Source organism: Chaetodon auriga, chromosome 18 (genome assembly GCF_051107435.1).
Source record: "Chaetodon auriga isolate fChaAug3 chromosome 18, fChaAug3.hap1, whole genome shotgun sequence".
Classification (NCBI taxonomy): domain Eukaryota; kingdom Metazoa; phylum Chordata; class Actinopteri; order Chaetodontiformes; family Chaetodontidae; genus Chaetodon; species Chaetodon auriga.
In genome coordinates this window covers 12,301,969-12,321,102 of record NC_135091.1, presented here as the reverse complement: position 1 = coordinate 12,321,102, position 19,134 = coordinate 12,301,969, and the positions used below count along the sequence as shown (strand labels likewise).

The window sequence follows — 19,134 nt, the reverse complement described above, 5'->3', positions numbered from 1 at the left end:
TTTTATGCAACTTTATACATCTATTTCACTGTAGTGAAGTAGTGGAATATTGTGGCATTGGTACATTTACTGGCTCAACCTCTGATCAGCACTATGGACCTCATTTGTGGTAATGTGGTAAAGCATAAATGTATGTTGCAAATTGCATGAAAGGAAGATTTTTATTGAAATGATAAAGCCCCCTCCACAAGAATGCTCTCGCTCATCATCATTTCAGTTTATACTGTATTGTGTTGAAGTTTTGCATACAGGAGTAACAGTTGCCAAGTTGTTAATCCAGGCTGTCATGTAGCTTCTTATTATTAAAGTATGGATTGGTTTATGTCCTTGTTGGGCATAAGCAAGCATATTTACTTTGACTCCACAGCAAAAGCAAAAACACAATTTTGGAAACTAATTCACTTAATTCAACAAAAGTATATTTCCCAATTTCATTCACTAGATTATAGTCTGTTAAATCTTCCACAATTTTGGAAACAGGAAAAAAAAAAAAATCCCATATGATGAGATGAAATCAAATAAGCATGGCTGTGGGCTACACTGCAGAGCATTTACTGTATCACCACCATACAGTGTTGGTCATTCTCCCTTAGAGCAATTTCCAGGTAAGAAAGAAAAGCCAAACGAGCGTATGTGCATGTGTCTGTTTGTCTTCCTGTCTGTATTTTTCTCTGAAAATGTACCTCGTCAATGTTGCGTAACATTTCCCCTAATGCGGCATATACGTAGCAAAATGGATTCCAAGAGAAGAAAAAACCTGAATGGATTTCTGTTTGTGTAACAAAATGAATTCATCCCTATAAACACGCAGTATGTGTGTTTTTCTGAGACCTTTTAACCTCAGTGTACGGTGTAATCCCTGATTAGCGCTGTCAGATTAGTGTGCGTCATGCTGCTCACAACAAAATCAACCTAATGTCACTATCCTGCCTGTGTATGTGCGTGTGAGACAGTCACAGCTGCAATAATGTGAGTCCAATCCAGCTGGAAACGAGGTGCTTTGTATAGTTTACATGTTTTATGGAGCCAGATGAAAATGTTGCAATGCTGCAGCAAGCTTTAATGAACTGAACTAAGAGTTGGTTTAAACATGATAACACACTACTGCAGTTTTAATGGTCATTTTTAGAATGAACATTCTGCCATTACATTTGCTTCTGTCAAAAACACATATGATAGTTTGCACATGTTAAAGCCCAGAAACATGGTTATCTGTGAAGGACAAAACACTGCTCACACTCTCATTCATTCGGAATTTAAGAAAACATCTCCAAACATCAAGAAAAAGCTGCTTTGATGGAAATGATTCACAGTTAACTTGTCCAATAAACTAAGAATGCAGTCAGTTCTCATCATAGTCGTGATGAGCACTGCTGACACCTGCTGGACTAGAAGTTAAATACAGCACAGCAGGAACATGAACCTCAAACACCTTCAACACATTGCTGTGCTGGATGAAGAGCAAGCACTATTCAAATTGTGTTCTGTTCAATTCTTAACTTGCTCTTACTATTTGATGCAAATTCTACTTATATTTTCTTACTTCTAAAGCCCTCACATGCCTCACATGTAGATTATTGCAAATTTTAATGCATCTGTCCATCTCATCATCTCATTCGAGGATTTGGAGTAATATTCAGGGCTCGTGCACTCTTATCTGTAATTGCAAAGTGTCATTTTGGGTGAATGTCTTTGATATTATGTATGTGGGGCTCTTGTGTAACATTTAAACACTGGCATGTTTTGTGTTTCCTTTATATGCTGACAGCTCAGTGTGAAAGAGCAGGATGTGGGTGACAGCAGGCTGCAAACCGTCTGCAGATATCACAGAGTTAAATGTTATATTTTATAAGAAATATGAAGGGGAATATGAGACTGAGCAATTTCTGGACTTATATAGAGAGATATGTTTTTGGACATTCATCAATTCAGCTACATAAATGTGACATTAATTTCCTTTAGTACAAATGCAAGAAGCATTAAGTAGTGTGATGAACTTTAAACATGACATTTCCTGGAAATGCAGGGACTCTGCTGGGTTTTTACTCTGCAGGTTGAGGAGAGTACACCTTTTCCAACAGATACAGTGAGTGTAAGGCTAAGGCACAAGAGTTAAGTAAATTAAGCTTAGCATTAGGCCAAGCTTAACAGTGTGTTTTATAATGAATTTTAAAAAATGAGGCTTTTTAATGTAATTTGAACATCCTGAGATGGTTTCAGTGTTGGGTGTGTGTGTGTGTGAGAGAGAGAGAGAGAGCGAGCTCTAACCAAATCTATAACAGAGCATAACCTTAGCTACCAACCCTGCACCAAATATACTGCACATGACTTTCTGCACAACAGTAACTGGTTGCATGCTTTTATTTTGTTGATTTTACATGAATTAGATGCTTTTTAAATAGCAATATATTTCTGTTTTGCATGCAGGTTCATAGTTATAGTGCACAGTGCTGCGAGGGACGTAGACAAGTCTACTTAAATTACTCACCTGCAGAAACTGCGCTCGTCCCTACCATCTGCACTTCATGCACCATTACCCACATCTGTTTACATGACAGGCCAGTAGGACATAAAAATCAGTTGTTTTTAATGTCATTGTTTTAACATTAAAACGTGATCTGAATAAGCACATTTTTCAGATCAGCTGTGAGTGTTTTACAGCTGCATCGTACCGTACTGTCAGTCAGACGTCCAAACTTTAGATTGCATTGTGTGATGTCAATCATTTCTTCATGTGCTCACAAAGGCATACTGTGATAATAACCTCCTGATGAGGGACCACTTGTGGTTGTACCAGTTCTAATAGTCTACTGCAAGCAGCCAGGGCAGTCTATTGTGTACGCAACAAAATGTACCTTCAGCACAGCAGCCACAGCAGTTTTTTTCACCTCCCAAACAGTTTGTGGGTGGCCTGCCTGTCATATATGTCTGTGCACGTTTCTTCCGAGAACTGAAACAGATGAACTTGCTCATCTGTGGTATGCAAAGGGGAAAAGACAGAAGTGAGCTTTCATTTTTCTTCTTCACCATAGGCAAGGAGCTGGCCTCTTGGGCTGTGGAGTAATCTCAGATGGTATAACTCTGAAGATATCTCTAAAAGATGTCCCACACACATCGACATCTCTAATCCGACCAGCGAGGATGGATGTTTATTACCTGTTTTTCTGTCGGTGGAGATGGAGAGCCAGCGTTTAACGACGTGAGGAGAGGAAAAGTCCCAACCCACGTTCTTTTCTCAAGAGGTACATTTTATTATGGCTTTCAGTGTGATGAAAACAGTTTTATGTACTTCATGTGGGAACGCATGATAAACGATATGTCATCAGCATATAAGGAAAGCTATGCTGCAAAGTTCGCGTTTTTTTGGAACTTCGTTACGTTATTTAGAAAGTAGTTTTCTTTATTTCATAGTGTTATTTAAAAACTCAATAATATTTGAGTTTGTAAGAAAAACTAAATCTGAATATTTTGACATTCTCAACATTGCCGAACATGAATTAATGCATTACGCATACAATACGTAACACGAACGTGGCGTCGATGAAACCACGCTGATGCTACGTATCATTTGTTTGAGTGAAAGACGGAAGAGACATCATGGCGGCCTTTAATGAACGAGAAAATGTAAGTCAAACTCATAGGCTGAAAGGAACACACCGGTGCAAGTATTTGGTGTACGTGTAAGTACACGTAAGTGGAAGGACTGCAGTTTGGGAAGTTACTGTTTGTGTTTGGACGTCGATTAACTTGGTGATCCGATCCCGTTAATTGAAGCATTAGCACTGTTAGCATACTGAGGAATTTGACATGAATTTAAACAGTCTGCTGTTAAAAGGATGCAGTTTGGTATCAGAATAAGGACATTATATGATGCTTTTCACTTTCATAACACATTTGATGATGATATTGTAGATTTCCATCGAGTGTGTGGACAATGCTGATGGATGTCCTGGTGTTGTTGTCTATGACGACATAACATTCCCCATTTCTTCACAACAAGTAAGGTTTATACCATTAAGTTTTAGGCACAGAGTAAAAATCTATTTAAATCTATGCTCTTAAATCATACATTTTTATGTCACGTGTGATGTTTTGTTTTGTTCTTCATTGCTTGGCCAGGATGCCGAGTGGACGGCTTCGGATGATGAACAAGGCCCTTACAGGTTAGGAGAGGCCAATTTGTTTGCATGGCACATTTCCACAGCGAGGCAATTCAAAGCATTTATATGAGACATAAAGACACTAAGAAATACATAAATGTGACGTAAAAGGATCGAAACAAAGTAAAATAGATGGTTAAAATGAGATAAAATGAAAAATATCGATTAAATGTACACTTTGTACATGCATTGTGTGAATTCACCATAATATTCTCACCATTGTCTCTTCATACTACAGATTTAAGTCTTTTTTTTTTTGTCCAACTGTTGTTCTGTAGTTCTGTGCAACCTTTCCAATTCCCCCATTATGAGAGTGAGGAAGCTGCCATGGAAGAAGATCCTCCAGAGACTGTCAGGAATTCACTACCCAGGTAAGTCCTTTCACACGGCAGCATATTACTGGATATAATGATTTTAATACCAGTCATTTAATTCATTCTAATTTTTTCTGTTGTATTTCCCACAGTCAGGGGGAAGAGGAGGAGGATGAGGAGCAAGATGACCATATACTTGACATGGCATGTATAAACGTGTGTCCTGAATTTAGCTGGTTTATGATAGCATCATTCTGTATCATGTATTTTAGATTTTATATATTTTTTCTCATCGCATGTTTTATTATTGGCAGATTCTAATTGATAAAAAAAATGGTGAATGTGTATTCTTATATCGGGTGGCTAATATGAGGATGTTGTTAGCCTTGGACAGAGCAGGCGAGCTGTTTCCGCCTCTTTCTACTCTTCTTGCTAAATTGTCAGCTTCACTGTACATCCAGCTTTTTATTTGGTCTTATAATTCAATTCTTGGTGAGAATATGAAGAATTGTGCTGTTAATTAAAAGTTTAATCTTTCCCCCTAACTACACTAAAACCAGACTTGTGACTTTTTGTTGGAAAACTTGTTGAACCAATTTAACTCCATGTAAAGACTAAAAAATAAAATGTGCTTGTCAGACCTGTCAAATTCCACATGGTACGATATACGCAGTCACAAGGATTATTTATCATTTCCTGTGGATTAATTATGACCGACTGTTTCCGAATGCTTCAGAAAGATAATAGTCTAACTATAATCCATGCAGCAGTTCAGAAACGTGAAAAGCAAAACAGCCACTTCGACTTGGGTAACATGCTTGAAAACTTCAGTCCATGGTTTGCTGTACAGTGGTCAGGGGACGAATCGATGAGACTTGCTGCTCAGTTGGGAAGCAGTGGCTCTCGTGAGTGGAGCCTTAAATACATGGCGTTCCTTGAATTTAAGCCTATGTTGTGTAGAAAGACGGTTCAGTAGACTGCTGGTTATTCCACCCTGACTTGAAATGGTGGTTTTACAGATATTACAATAAGCACTGTTGTCATCTTTCTTCATGAAACGAAGCCACATTTTAGATCATTTCCTCCTCTCCTCTGCAGACACTGTTTTAGCAGTTTGAACCAAATCAGGACAGGGGAGAGTTACATTGGAGTTCACTAGCTTTGAAACGTTTAAGCAAACGGTTCCCCAAAGGTTTGTCAAAGGTCAGAGTGAACACAGAGGGTGACTTCAACACAGAATCCTTCAATGGGACTCCATGTCTCCTGCACACTGTGGATTTCCATGAAGGCATGAAGTAGTTTTAGTTGCCTAGTTTTCTGTTTTGTGCAAGGATTGGTTTTCTTTGAGAAGTGAAACAGACTGAACTGCTGATTCTGGTAGAAAATGCAGAAGTATTTGTGCAAGTATAGACACAACGTCCCACTCCCACAATTATAACTCCACTGCTTTGGGAGTGAACAAGGTTATACAGTATGAATCAGGCTCAGGCACTCAGTGCACAGTGGACAAGGAGGGAAAGGAGGAGGAGGGAAAGTCTAATTATGGTTCTGTACAAGGATCTCAGGAGAAGAGGTATGATATGTTTTGTCAAAAGTCATTTATAGACTAAGAAGTATGTTGTATGCTGTCCTACATGGTGATGTGATGTATGTGTGGGGCTAATTAGACCTCACAAAGGTCCAACTCCTGCACGCTGTTAGAAAACTTCAATAAGAAGTCAAAGTAGAATTAGTGACATTTTGGGAGAGTGTTGCTGTAAAAAGTCACTCATGGCAGGAGAGAGGTACTTTTATTTTTTTCATTGTGAGTATTACTTTGTCTTCATCTGTGTGAGAAATGAAAGAGATTCTTCCTTTTTAACAAAAACTTAAAAAATCCGACCTAAATGAAAAACAGGTATCAGAAATAACCTCGGCCAAGCAAAGGGCTTCGTGAAACTGTTTAAACATCACTGTGACGTTTTCAACGTTACCGTAAAATACTGCACACAATGCGTGACGCCGATCTGACTCCACCCTGACGTACCAGAGGTTTAGGCGCTAAACAGAAAATGGCGTCCTTCGATGACACAGACCCCTGCGTAAGTTTAAACATTTTAGGCTGAAATGAGTACACTTGTACAAGTATTTCGTAAAGTACATGTAAGTGAAAGTGCAGCAGTTCGGGAAGTCATTATCATAATACATTTGATGATGATATTGTAGCTTTCCACCGAGTGGAAAATGCTGAGGTGCCCTGGTGTCGTTGTCTATGATGACTCAACATTCCCCATTTCTTCACAACAAGTAAGGTTTATACCATACCATACCTCAAGTAATACATTTTTATGTCACGCGTGATGTTTTGTTTTGTTCCTCATTGCATGGCCAGGATGCCGAGTGGACTGCTTTGGATGATGGACAAGGCCCTTCCAGGTTAGGAGACGCCAATTTGTTTGCACATTGAGGCAATTCAAAGCATTTATATGAGACATAAAGACAATAAGAAATACATAAATGTGATGTAAGACGATCGAAACAAGTGGTATATTTTCATGACTCTAATTTTATTTATTTCTTCTATTTTTGTCCCATTTCATTCATAACAGTTCATTTGATGCTTTTATTCGGGCTTGTATTTCTTATTGAACAGTTGGTCCATGCTGTTTACTTTTTCATAAGGCTGCATATTACTAGATATAATGATTTCAATACCAGTCATTTAAATCTGCGGTCCCCAACCTTTTTTGCGCCACAGGCTGGTTTCATGTAGAGCAATATTTTGCTGGACCGGCATAGAAACAAATAAAAACAGATGACTAAAAATACAATTCACAGTTACCCTGAATGTAGTAGTTGTAATTAGTGGGAGCCCTGCGCTTGTGTCTCTTCAATGAGGAGGCTTCATTGCCTCATTTGCGAGCCTGTCGCCACATATTACGCAGAGCGGGCTTGTTGTTTGAGAATTATCTGAAGCGATAAACCCGTATTTTAAGTAGGACTGCTGATATTGTCTCTTAAATGCAGCTTTCTTTCTCTTGGAAGTTGTAGGCTCTTCTTCTTCTGTCTCATCATTTGGCCTTTTCCCCTTTCCGAAGAAGCTCTCCAAAGACGTTTGTTTTTTTCCTCATTTTTGCTAGCTTGTGGGCTTACTTTTTCTACCTTATCGCATGATCGAGACGAGCGGTTTGACAGGTGCACGGAGGCACAGGCGGATGCACCTGATCTTCAAAATAAAACTTCTTTCAGACTCTGTGCGGCCCAGTACCAAATGGCCCACGGACTGGTACCGGTCCGCGGCCCGGTGGTTGGGGACCGTTGATTTAAGTCATTCTAAAGTTTTCTGTTGTATTTCCTACAGTCAGGAGGAGGAGGAGGGGGAGGAGGAGGAACAAGATGATTGCAGGCATCTACAGCCCTCAGCCATCAAAGTAAGTGACATGCCATTTAGAAACGTATGTCCTGTAGGTAACTGCTTTATGATAGCATCATTCTTTATATTTTATTTTAGATTTTCTATATGTTTTCTCGTTGTATGTTTTATTATTGGCAGATTATAATTATAATAAAAATGGTGAATGTGTATTCTTGTATCGGGTGGCTAGCATGAGGATGTTGTTACCCTTGATCAGAAATAACCTCGGCCAAGCAAAGAGCTTTGTGAAATTCTTTAAATATCATTTTGATGTTTTCAACATTACCGTACACTGATAAACCATTGCACACAATGCGTAACGCTGATCTGACTCCACCCCGTTGGTGCAACATACCAGAGGTTTAGGCGCTAAAACAGAATGGCGTCCCTCGATGAAAAAGCAGCCCGCATAAGTTTAAACATTTTAGGCTGAAATGAACATACCTGCACAAGTATTTGGTAAAGTTCATGTAAGTGCGTCAGTTTGAGAAGCTGCTGTTTGTGTTTGGATGTGGGTTAAGTCAGTGAACCAATGAGAGTCAAGTCTGTTCTTCTGAAGAATTAGCACTGCTAGCATGCTGAGGCATTTGACATTAATTTAAATGATCTGCTGTTAAAGGGACACAGTTTGGTATCAATAAGGACACTATGTGACACATTTCACTTTCAAAGTATATTTTTGATGGTATTGCAGCTTTCCATTGAGTGTGTGGACAATGCTTATGGACGTCCTGGTGTAATCGTCCAAGAAGACAAGACGTTCCCCATCTCCTCTCAAGAAGTGAGTTAGTTTGAAGTGTAGATTAAAAATCTGAAATTAAAATGTGTTCTTATACAATGTTTATGTTTGGAGGTAGTTTGATTTTGGTTTTCTTTTCTCCTTGATTGTTTTCTCCTTATTTTTTAACTATGCAGGACAACAACGTAATCACGTACTGTAGAAAAGAACATGTCAGTTCACTCAGAAACACACATGGTTTGTAGATTTTAACCAGAAATTAACAAACATGTGCAAGTGTAGAGTATAAAGTATGATAGCATACAGTTTCTGATTCAACGCTGTCGGCAGCTGGGGAGGTTCCTGTTCCTGTAATCTTCCATGAATTGGCATCTTGCATGGATACAGTGAACGTGTTCCATCACATTAGCACAGCTAGTTTGTTTAGTTTCACATTCATTTACCGTCTTTTTCGTTACACTGGAGAAGTTTGGTATTGTAATATGGCAAATATGTGATGCACTGTACACTGGGGCAGCTATGGCTCAGGATGTAAAGCGACTGTCCACTTTGGTGATACGATCCCTGGGCTTCGGCAGTCCACGTGTCGTTGCTGTGCTAGTGGTGTGTTAGTGTGTTTGAATGGGTGACGCTTGTAAAGAGCAGGTAGCTTAGCTGCCATAGGAATGTGTTTAGGAAGGGATGAATGCAGACTTGTAGAAGTGCTTTGAGTTGTCATCAGACTAGAAAAATGCACTACAAATACAGTCCATTTACTGTCGTCTCACACTTTTTATGATGTTGCAGATTTCTGGTGCCATCAAGTGTGTGAATGAATCTACCTTTTCATTCAAGGTGAGTTTTCCACAAGTTAGTCAGACTAGAAAAGTGCACTACAAATACAGTCCATTTACTATCATCTCACACTTTTTATGATATTGCAGCTTTCTGTCCAGTGTAGTGGTCCAATCCAAGGTGGGAATAAATTTACCTTTTCACACCAGGTGAGTCTTCTACAGGCTAGTTAAAAGAACAAATTCAAATATGGTCTTTAGTAATGTAATATTATTAAATATAATATTTATATGGCTTTCATGGTGTGCTTTTGCTCCTTACATGGCCAGGGTGCCAATCAGAAGACTGCCTCTGGGGATGACCCTCGCAGGTGAATAGAGTCTTATTGTCATGTTCATGACACTTAATGCATGGACATGTTACTTACTATTGTCTAAATATTGTCTCTGTTGCAGTTCTGTTAAACCAAACGCATCCCCTAATCAGGAAGAACAAGACACTGCCATGGAGTGGGAATCGACTGCCAGCCAGTCCCTGGCCAGGTGAAAATGACTGTTTAAGAGGGAAAGTGTGTGTTATTGTCCTCTGAAGAGTGGTTGCAGAAGCTTTTTAGTACACAGTAAAATGCAACATACACATTAATGCAGCGATAACATTAATCTGAAAACATCAGTATATAGTATAGTATTTTCACAGTGTGGTATTGATCATTTTACTGAAGTACAGGACCTGAATACCACCGCCTATTAGTTCACGAATGACTTATCAGAGATACTGTGTTCTCCAGCAGCAATGTGGCACCATCTGTCTCCACCACTGAGGAGGAGACCCCAATGGAAGTAGACTAGATGAGCAGGTGCAAGAAAAGTCGTCATTCTGGTAAGATATTTCCGTTCTATCTCAGGCTGCTGGCTACCGATGAACTAATGATGATTACTTACTCGTCTACTTATTCACATTCTTGCCAGGAGTCTGTCTGTCTCTTAAATACGAAGCTGCTAAGAAATAGTCCTGTGCAGACACCCTCGTGAAACCATAAAAACCAGCTTCGTTATCTCAAGATAACAAAATAATTGACTTGAGATGACTTGACTATGAGCAGTTACTGGATATTTTAATGTTCTTTCAAAGCGGTATTAATTAGTGCTTTGGGTTTTGTTCGTTTTTTAACACAGTGATCAGTGGTTTAGTGCTGGTGTCATTCTGTTATGCTGAGCAGGGCTCAGTATGTCTTTTGGCTGTTTGTCACGACTGACCGTGTTTCAATCTGTTTATTATTAGGAACAAGAGGATCTTCATCGCACCACCTGTTGGAGATAATGTGACGACATGACATGAGAATTCATCTGCACAGAGAATTAAATGTCATTGTTTTTTCTGAGCACAAATGTGAAAACCTCATCTGTTTATGTAGCATTCAAAAGCAGCATATAATCATCAAATAAATGCTTTATAACAAGGCATAATGTAGGAAGAAGATGTAAAGTGTTTAATAATGTATTCATCCAATGTAACCCCCCCTGTGGGTCCATGTAAGAGGATGCTGGTATATAAACAGAGAATGAAAAACAATATAGTAAAACACAGTTATGAACTGTTTATTAGATATTTGCACAACGCTTGTAATTGCTAAATTCAGGGGACCTGAAGTGATTATTTTGGCTCTTTGACTCCAGCTGATCACTGATGACTCTGCTCTGCGCAGGTGAAAAAGCTGAAAATAACTTTTTTTGTCGTACTCAGACATTCAGGCTGTGATTAAGATGAGAGTAACATGAGTCACTCCACCGCTTTCCACGGGGAGGGAGCTTTCCAAAACCTGGAAAAATAAGGGTCTAGGAAACATAGTGTCTACTTGCATGATGGGAATTGTAGGAGCTGGTGTTTTGGAAGCTTTGGACTAAATTTCAGGATACTTCAACTTCTGCTTTGATGTTGGTTGTGCTTTTTAAAATGCGTTTCTTCTCAGTCCCTCAGCTTTATGAAATTGCAGGACTGAACTGCTGACTATGAATTAAGATGACGTGCATGATTCTGGATGTGTTGCAATCTTTATTGCAGACTGAAGATCAATTATGTCTCACAAGTAGTGAGACATAATTGATCTAAAAATGACAAATATCAACTAAAACTGCATTTGGACATATAGTAAAATATTAGAAAACATGAAAACAAGAACATAAAAATGATCAGTGCACTTGAACACTTTAATCAAACGACTTCAAGCAGCAGTTGCATAGAATAGAGCTGTGTGAATCTCAATACCCACTGTCATTCATTTCACTTAGCTGAGGTAAGAATTAAGGCCTCACAAAGTGACTTTAGACACATGAAGGCAGGCAGCTTCAAGCTGCTTAAACACATTATCCACACTGTATGAATAACACGAGAAACATAAGACAGAAACTAAACAACTGTACCAAAATCCCAAACTTACACATTCAAGTCTCTCTACAAAGAGACGCTTCACAGAAACAAGCACTTTGTTCATAGTGAGACAAACACTCTTACAAGAACGCAAGAACAAAGAAAAATAAAAAATGAAATGCGACTCAGTAGCTGCAGTAGTAATCCGTTTGTGAGGCACATCTGTGGGAGCTGCAGTTGGGATGGTGACTGGTGTCTGACTATTGACATTTTGGGGTCAGAAATGACTATTCAACAGGCGGCTCAGAGGTGGAGGCGGCCCTGACTGCGTCTGGTATGGACAGGAACCTGGAACAGAAGCGTCAGATTAGTGGATCTCTTACTGCATAATTAATGCTGCTGCAGGTCCGTCACTGCAACTGACCAAGAAGCGACAAAGTCCACATGGGTTAATTCTTCTATGTGGCTATTTTTGCGGTATTTTTCCCTGAGTCTCAAAGCGATGACATCACAAAGATGTGACTGGTCAGTTGCAATACTTCAACACAGCAACATCAGATAGAGCCTCTTGCAGCCCCTTTAAGAGATGCTGCATTGCACAAATGATCATGTTCTTTCTAGAAACAGAAGTTCATATGATGATGGGATGATTTTCAAAACCCATCTGCATTTTCTTACAATACCCCATGGAATTAAAGAACATATCAGAGTAAACAGAGGTGTGTGCGTCAGGGGTGTGTCTCCGGGAAACAAACCTTGGGGGTTTCTGGACTGCCGAACGGGGACAGTTCTCGTGAATTCTCTTTGTCAGAGGAAGTGTTATGGCGATGCTGGGCGAACTTTCTCTTTAGTGCTTCAGCAATAAGAGCAGCTGGGTCACTGGGCAACGCCGCACCTCCCTTACTGCGTCTCCGTCTGACTGGTGTGCCCCCTGGTGATCTGCAAAGGAAAGAAGGGAAAATGCTTTGTGAAGGGGCAGGTGTTGAGAAGGGTAACAGACTAAATGGAAAAATGTAAAGAATGGACAGGAGCAGACACTAAATTAGGACACAAAGCATCGTTTTTGGATATTAATATCACTGTAAAAAGTTTATCTGTCCGACTGCTCACCTCTGCACTGAACGCAATTTAACTTGGTTTAAGTTCTTGAGAACGTCCAGCATGGATGGGATCCCTTTAACTTTCTGGAGCTTGAGCTGCCCCTTATCGAGGTCTTTCTCGTCCTTCCTGCGCTGGCGGATCAGCTCTATCACAGAAGAAGTCTGAGTGGAGGAGTCAGGGCAGGGAGGAGGAGGCGGTGGAGGAGGAGGAGGTGGTGGTGGAGGAGCAGCACAGCGAGGTGTGGAGGTAAGCGTTGGAGGAGGGGGAGGAGACATCAGGGGAGAGCCCGGTGCATTCTGGGACTTGATCAGACCTAACAAAATGTTGAAAGAGCACAAAAAGGTTGATACACTTGTCTGACTTGAAGTATAACCTGCTGAACACATTTGTGAAAAGAAGCTGAGACGAAGCACAAAGACTGTGAACCTGAGTCTGGAGCACCAGTAACAATCATGGCGATCTGAGCTCGCAGTTTGAGCAGCTCGCTCTCCAGCGCTGTGATCTTCCTCAGGGCGTCTGGATCAGTCGTCTGTCTTACGGGTCTGCCTCCTCTCTGGACTCGATTCAGGGCCAGTTCTGGGTATCTCGCTGCATCCCGATTTACAGTAATTCGCTTCTTTGGAGGCAAATGGTTCCTATGGAGATCAAGCATCAGTTTTGCATTTATTCTAAATTCTAGGAAAGAATTCCAGAAATGCACCTACTGTACATATACATATATATACATACACACTTCACACTAGTGTAAATAGCTTTTAAATATATTACCACCGTTTGACATTTTCCTGTCTATGCAGACCGATTCAAATGTGTTTTCAAAGCTGCAAAATATATAAAACCATGCCGACATGCATTAAAGCAACATTATGCAACTCTTTGACCTCAGAAGGTTTCTGGTTTTCCTTCTGATGGACAAATAGCTTTACTTGGAACTAAAGTAACAGCTGCTGAATGTAGCTGTAGCATTAGCTAGTTAGCTCAGTTAGCTGTGCAGCTAGCTGACTCTGCCTGGACTGGACGGGGAGCTGGGAGCACTGGTGGATTTTTTGTTTGCTGCAAAGTGGCACTTAGCAGCTACACTACTCAACATTATTTACAGTAACAAAAACAGAAAAAGTCCATATTCGTACCTCCCTAGCTGTATACAGTAAATGCAAACACTGATAGGCAGAAACACTTACTGACTTGTCTCCTGCCATGTTGTTCCTCTGGGCAGATATTGTTTCATACACTCCATTATTCCCTCTGTGCTGCTTTTGGCATCACAGTCCAACAGAAACTGTCCAAGGTGAAACTCACAGCAGCAAATCACCTACGTTTCTGCTGTCACCTCAGTGCTGATTGTCCCAGCTGCTGCAGCAATAACACTGAGACGCCCTGAGCTTCCGCCTCCCTTTGTTCCAAAGCTACAGCGGACTCATACATGTGCTCTTTGACTCATAACATTTTATGAACTGTATGATTTACCATTTTGCTCATATTAGACAAAAGATCTTGCTTGATAAATAGCCAATATGGCTCCATCCTCTTGTTATTCTGCATGTAAACCTGCACTGGGAAACATCACCTCAACTCATATCGTGCTCATGTGTGTTCTTACCTGGTCTTGGCAAAGCTGTTGCCCTCATCCTCAAACACCCACAGGACGTCAGCGAATGAGGGGACGGCAGGTGTATCTGCAGGGGGGTCAACATAACCATGGGGCCTATAGGTGAGCAAAGGCACCTAAGGACAAAACACAGACAAGGAGGGATTACACACTGACTACATGACAAAATGATTTAAATCAGGTTACATATTGTCTTTGCAAATGTTGTTATATTCATGTTTTCATAAAAAAAACAAATAGTTCCAGAGGTACTGATGATTTTCATACCAGCCTACACTTTTATCATCATTACTTTAGCAGTCATAATGAACTGGAGTGACTTTGAGCGATAATCTTCAGTGTGTTAGAAAACACAAGTCGCACAGATACCTCAAAGTGGACACGTGGTGTAGGTGCCAACGGGAGGTTGGTCCCGATCATCCGCACGATGCTGCGATACTGACCGCACAGCTGACTGTCCCACACTGGAACCAGCTACACGCAAGACGACACACACACACGAGAACAGATTCATTCAGTTAACCTTAAGGGAGCCATAAAAACAACTATAAAGACCTGTGACATCGCTGGAGCCCAGCTTGAGAGTCTGTAACATGATATAAACAGAAGTGTGTGTGTGTGTGTGTGTGTGTGTGTGTGTACTCACCATGTCTGGAGGCACTCCAAAGTACTCCAGGACAACGTGCAGCACATCCAGAATATCCTCTACTAAAGACATTGGAAGGACCTTTTCATGCACCAGCTGATGGCTGCAAAGCTCCTCTTTCTGCTGACTGACTTGACAAGAGGCCAACACAGAATAGGCGCCACGAAGTCACATACTTTACACCTGAAACAAAAGAAAACACACAACACTCGGGCTGTAAAAATAGAGACCAAGTGGAAGTCAGTGCCTGAATCCGTAAAGTCAAGCCAGAAATCTCAGTGTCGTCCTGAACTCCGACATAATCCACATCCATCCTCATTAAACTACTAATTTTTTTAAAAATGCTTTTGTGTTTTTTAATTGTCCATTTTATCTACATAGATAGATAGATAGATAGATAGATAAAGTTTTACTTTAATATTTGTCTCAATGCCTTTTTAGGTCCCATTCAAACACTTTGAATTGTCTTGTTAAAAGTGCTATACACCAAATAAACCTGACTTTCCTATGAACATGTCTGCTCGAAAGTGAAAGAGGTTAAATAAACCTTTAAAACCTTTAAATTTAGGTCTCACCTGAAGTTGTCATAATGAAACAACAGCAAACATCTACTATGGGTGGGATAATTTCAGAGCTGGAGGCGCTAGACTCTAATAAAACTAATTTGGATGTCTTATTTCAAACACAAATTCAACGAGCTCCTGGAGTCCATGATTGATCCAACTGTCAAAGTGTCACCTGGCGGCATCACAAACTGATGCTCAGGCTCTGTGCCGCTGGACGCTGACTCGACTGCAGAAGTGCACTGGGTCGACACAAATGAAGATCCATGGTGGATTTTAGTTTTAACGTGAAGAGTTCTCCTTCAGTTCAGCGCAGCGCAGGTACGGACACGGTATCCGCAGTGTGCACCCCTGAAAAGCTGCATGGCTCATCAAAAGTACAATGCGCGACGCGGGGAAACATAAGGGATTACCAGAAATATGTGTGTACTCACCGTGAACTCGCTGATTAGTAGCTTCATTTGTCCGAAATCTTCATCATAACCAATGATAGAAATTGTAAATGCAGATAAACGCGATGAAGTTGCAGCTTCCGTCTAAGCACGCACTCAAGCAGTAAGTCCGTGAAGTCAAATAAAGCTGCAGCAGCAAAACCTCCTCTGATTGGCTGTAGATGTAGAACTAGTACGAGAGGCCAATAGGAGTGGACGACCGTGCAGCGTTGCCAACGGTTGGTCGACCAATTGCGTGTCACGAAAACCTAGCACCAAATTTGTATTTTTGTGCACGAGTTCCGTCTTCTCCAGGGTAAGAAAACATGGCAAAACATAATTTCACCACACATTTATCGCACTTTCAGGTCACTATTAGTTGAAACAGCCATACATTTGTGTGTTAGAGCGGTACTACTAAACAAATGAAAATGTCTTTCTTTACAGTTGGCCAGTTTCTTTACTTTCAAAAGTAGCTAGCTTCTTAGCTAACTAGCCACAACGTTAACGCTCGCGCAACGACTTGACATGGCATCTTTTATTCGGCGAGTAGGAACTACCCTTATACCATAAGGTTGCTTTCTTCAGAATTCACACTAGTGACCGTAACGTTGTCTGAAATCCTAGTAATAAGTAATTACAATTTCTTCGGGACTGAATTAAGTTAGTTAAAACGTTTTAGTTAACAGTCCACATACGCACTCAAATACGTTACCACTGTCAGTTTCAGGTCTAGGAAAGTTAACAAAGATGATGGATGCGCTGTCGGTGGTGAGTCAGCTGCGGGACCTGGCTTCTGAGCCGCAGAACAGAGAGGTAATAGTCCAGGACCAGGGCTGTCTTCCCGGGCTGGTTCTCTTCCTGGACCACAAGAATCCAGAAGTCCTACTTGCAACTCTTCAGGTTGGTGAAAGACTCCAGTTATCATGGCAGTTATTTTCCTGTATAAAGTAGTTTTATGGTGATTTGACATTAATGCGACTTTGCGAACAAAATTGAGAAAACAATGATGTAAGTGAATTAAGATCAGCTTTTGTAGTTACCTAAGATGTAACACGTTGGTGAGCTGGGGTGTACCTGCAGTATGCATTTTAATTCCTTGCTTGTCTTTCTTTGTCATCAGACCCTGCGCTACTTGGCCGAGTTGTCCCCCAACATCCCCACCATGAAGAATGAACTGGGCATGATGGTGAGCTTGGAGAACCTAACAGGGAGGTGAGGAGATATTTTCTTTTCACTATCTTGATTGCGTGTTGATGTGTATTCATGTTTTCCTTAACTGTCTGTGGAGTAGTTTCTTCTGCCTCTTTCTGCTGCACTACATCCATTTGTTTTTGTTTTGTTTTTCCTCATGCATTTAGCATTTCAAGTTATGGCACAGTTAGATTAACAGTTAAACTGAAGCAGTGGGTAGAAAAACCTAATAGTGGTCCTTTTATGTAATCTAAAAGGTGTTCTGTCACGCTAAACCATAGAATGAAACACAGCCTCGTGATCAGACCTGTACTGCCATTTCATTTAATTTCAGTCATTTGAATCACTGAAGAAATGTGGGTGATCAGGGTTTGTGACCAGCTTTCATTAAATCCAATATTTCTCCATATAGCACAGGCCTGTCTACTGATATCACAGCCTTGGCCCAGGAGGTGTTTGACATTCTGAGTGCACCTGCTAATCCTGTGCCACGCACACCTGAGAGAGAGAAGAGAAAGAAATCTCAGTTCTTTATCAACTCCTCCAACAAGAAGGCCAAGTCTGTCACTCTGCACATCCAGGGGCTGGACAGCATTGTGAGTAGGCTGACTGACGCACACTCACTCCTGTGCATAACAGGAGCGATTGTTGTTATCGCCAGCAAGTTGACTAACAAAGTCTCCATCTCTTATCAAGGCTCAGCGAGGCTTGTGTGAGGAGGCTCTTCTGAAGGTCAGAGGAGTGATCAGCTTCACCTTCCAGATGGCCTCCAAGAGATGCACTGTCCGCATCCGTTCAGACCTGCCCACTGAGGTAACACACAAAGACAGACATTTACTGTCAGTGTGTGCTTAGGAAGCACCCTGCCTGTTAAAATATTAGTTTATATCTGTCTGGTTATATTCAGCAGTTGTATTGTTAGATTGCCAGTGCCACTGATTCACAGTAAGAAACTGATCTCTGGTTGATATTACCTAATTCCAATCACCTCCTTCTCTGAAATCTCTTAATGTGCAGAGTTTGGCATCGGCCATCGCTGCCACTAAGGTGTTGTCAGCTGAACAGGTGGTGAAGAATGAGGCAGGAGAAGAGGTGAGTGGTGGTCACATAACTCATATTTTGACTGTGTTGAAGACTTCAGAGTACACTGTTGAAACCAAGAATTGTGATGAACCAGGAACTCTTTAACTCCCCTCCTCTCAAACCTTTTTCTTTAGGTTTTTATTCCCCTGAACTCCCGTGGAGTGGAAGTGCAGCAAAACTCAGCTATACCAGACTACCTCCCAGAGGAAGAGGACAGCCCAGAGAGAGAGGTCGACAAAGCAATTTCCCGCACCACAGCCAAGGAGGACTCGAGTGGAAGCTGGCTCAACACTGCTGCCAGCTTCCTCACCAAAACATTCTACTGGTGAAACTGGTGCAAATTGATTCCTTCAGATCCAGTGTTACTGGAGTGGACATTACTGGATTTTAGCAGACTGCGGGCCAACATCCTGGCTTTGTGTGCCTGGTCTGGCTGTCACCAGCTTGGCATCAATTGTAAAAAACTACAAATTGTCAACATGTGCAAAAGCACTTCATCTTTTACCTCTGTTGTGCTTACTTAATTGAATGGAGGCACAGACTTTAAAAATATCCTTATCTCTGGACTTACATAATACTGTTTTTTATGCAGTATTTTCATTAAATGTAAATATTTTGTGTCAGACTTTCCAAGCTGTCCTTTTCCTCTATACTTTCCTCTACACTTGGAAATGTGTTTTCCTGTGTATCCTGCTGTTTGTTGGTAGTTCTATTGATTTATGTTGAAATAAATCTACAAAATAACATATTTGGCGTGCA

The 19,134-nt window shown here is 40.9% G+C and overlaps 3 protein-coding genes and 1 long non-coding RNA gene across 6 annotated transcripts; 3 read left to right on the top strand and 1 right to left on the bottom strand.

Annotated features, from left to right (window-relative positions):
- The first annotated feature begins 3,018 nt into the window (after window positions 1-3,018).
- Window positions 3,019-5,179, top strand: LOC143336619 (uncharacterized). Its single transcript, XR_013078539.1, has 5 exons — window positions 3,019-3,242; window positions 3,913-3,999; window positions 4,120-4,163; window positions 4,439-4,531; window positions 4,627-5,179. It is a non-coding gene; the product is annotated as an uncharacterized LOC143336619 (long non-coding RNA).
- Window positions 5,180-5,643: 464 nt separating this feature from the next.
- Window positions 5,644-10,910, top strand: LOC143336430 (uncharacterized). Of its 3 annotated transcripts, none has more exons than XM_076756585.1 (11): window positions 5,644-6,047; window positions 6,680-6,760; window positions 6,846-6,889; window positions 7,815-7,884; window positions 8,563-8,649; window positions 9,394-9,441; window positions 9,531-9,590; window positions 9,711-9,751; window positions 9,837-9,923; window positions 10,169-10,260; window positions 10,663-10,910. In XM_076756585.1, exons 2-10 carry the CDS (start codon window positions 6,698-6,700, stop codon window positions 10,227-10,229), a joined length of 561 nt encoding a protein of 186 aa, XP_076612700.1. In that variant the 5' UTR covers window positions 5,644-6,047; window positions 6,680-6,697; the 3' UTR covers window positions 10,230-10,260; window positions 10,663-10,910. The 3 variants fall into 3 exon arrangements, with proteins under 3 accessions (XP_076612700.1, XP_076612699.1, XP_076612698.1); XM_076756584.1 differs by having other exon boundaries at window positions 5,644-6,555; window positions 10,172-10,260; XM_076756583.1 differs by having other exon boundaries at window positions 5,644-6,555.
- A 548-nt stretch (window positions 10,911-11,458) lies between these two features.
- Window positions 11,459-16,230, bottom strand: mtfr2 (mitochondrial fission regulator 2). The gene is made up of 8 exons (XM_076756574.1): window positions 16,102-16,230; window positions 15,105-15,287; window positions 14,828-14,932; window positions 14,450-14,574; window positions 13,276-13,484; window positions 12,859-13,162; window positions 12,504-12,687; window positions 11,459-12,096 (listed from the first exon to the last, which is right to left on the bottom strand). Exons 2-8 carry the CDS (start codon window positions 15,174-15,176, stop codon window positions 12,052-12,054), a joined length of 1,044 nt encoding a protein of 347 aa, XP_076612689.1. The 5' UTR covers window positions 15,177-15,287; window positions 16,102-16,230; the 3' UTR covers window positions 11,459-12,051.
- A 149-nt stretch (window positions 16,231-16,379) lies between these two features.
- Window positions 16,380-19,123, top strand: armc1l (armadillo repeat containing 1, like). Its single transcript, XM_076756514.1, has 7 exons — window positions 16,380-16,414; window positions 16,823-17,001; window positions 17,222-17,313; window positions 17,705-17,888; window positions 17,989-18,105; window positions 18,310-18,384; window positions 18,510-19,123. The coding sequence occupies exons 2-7, from the start codon at window positions 16,849-16,851 to the stop codon at window positions 18,702-18,704; spliced, it is 816 nt and encodes a 271-aa protein (XP_076612629.1). The 5' UTR covers window positions 16,380-16,414; window positions 16,823-16,848; the 3' UTR covers window positions 18,705-19,123.
- Window positions 19,124-19,134: the final 11 nt, after the last annotated feature.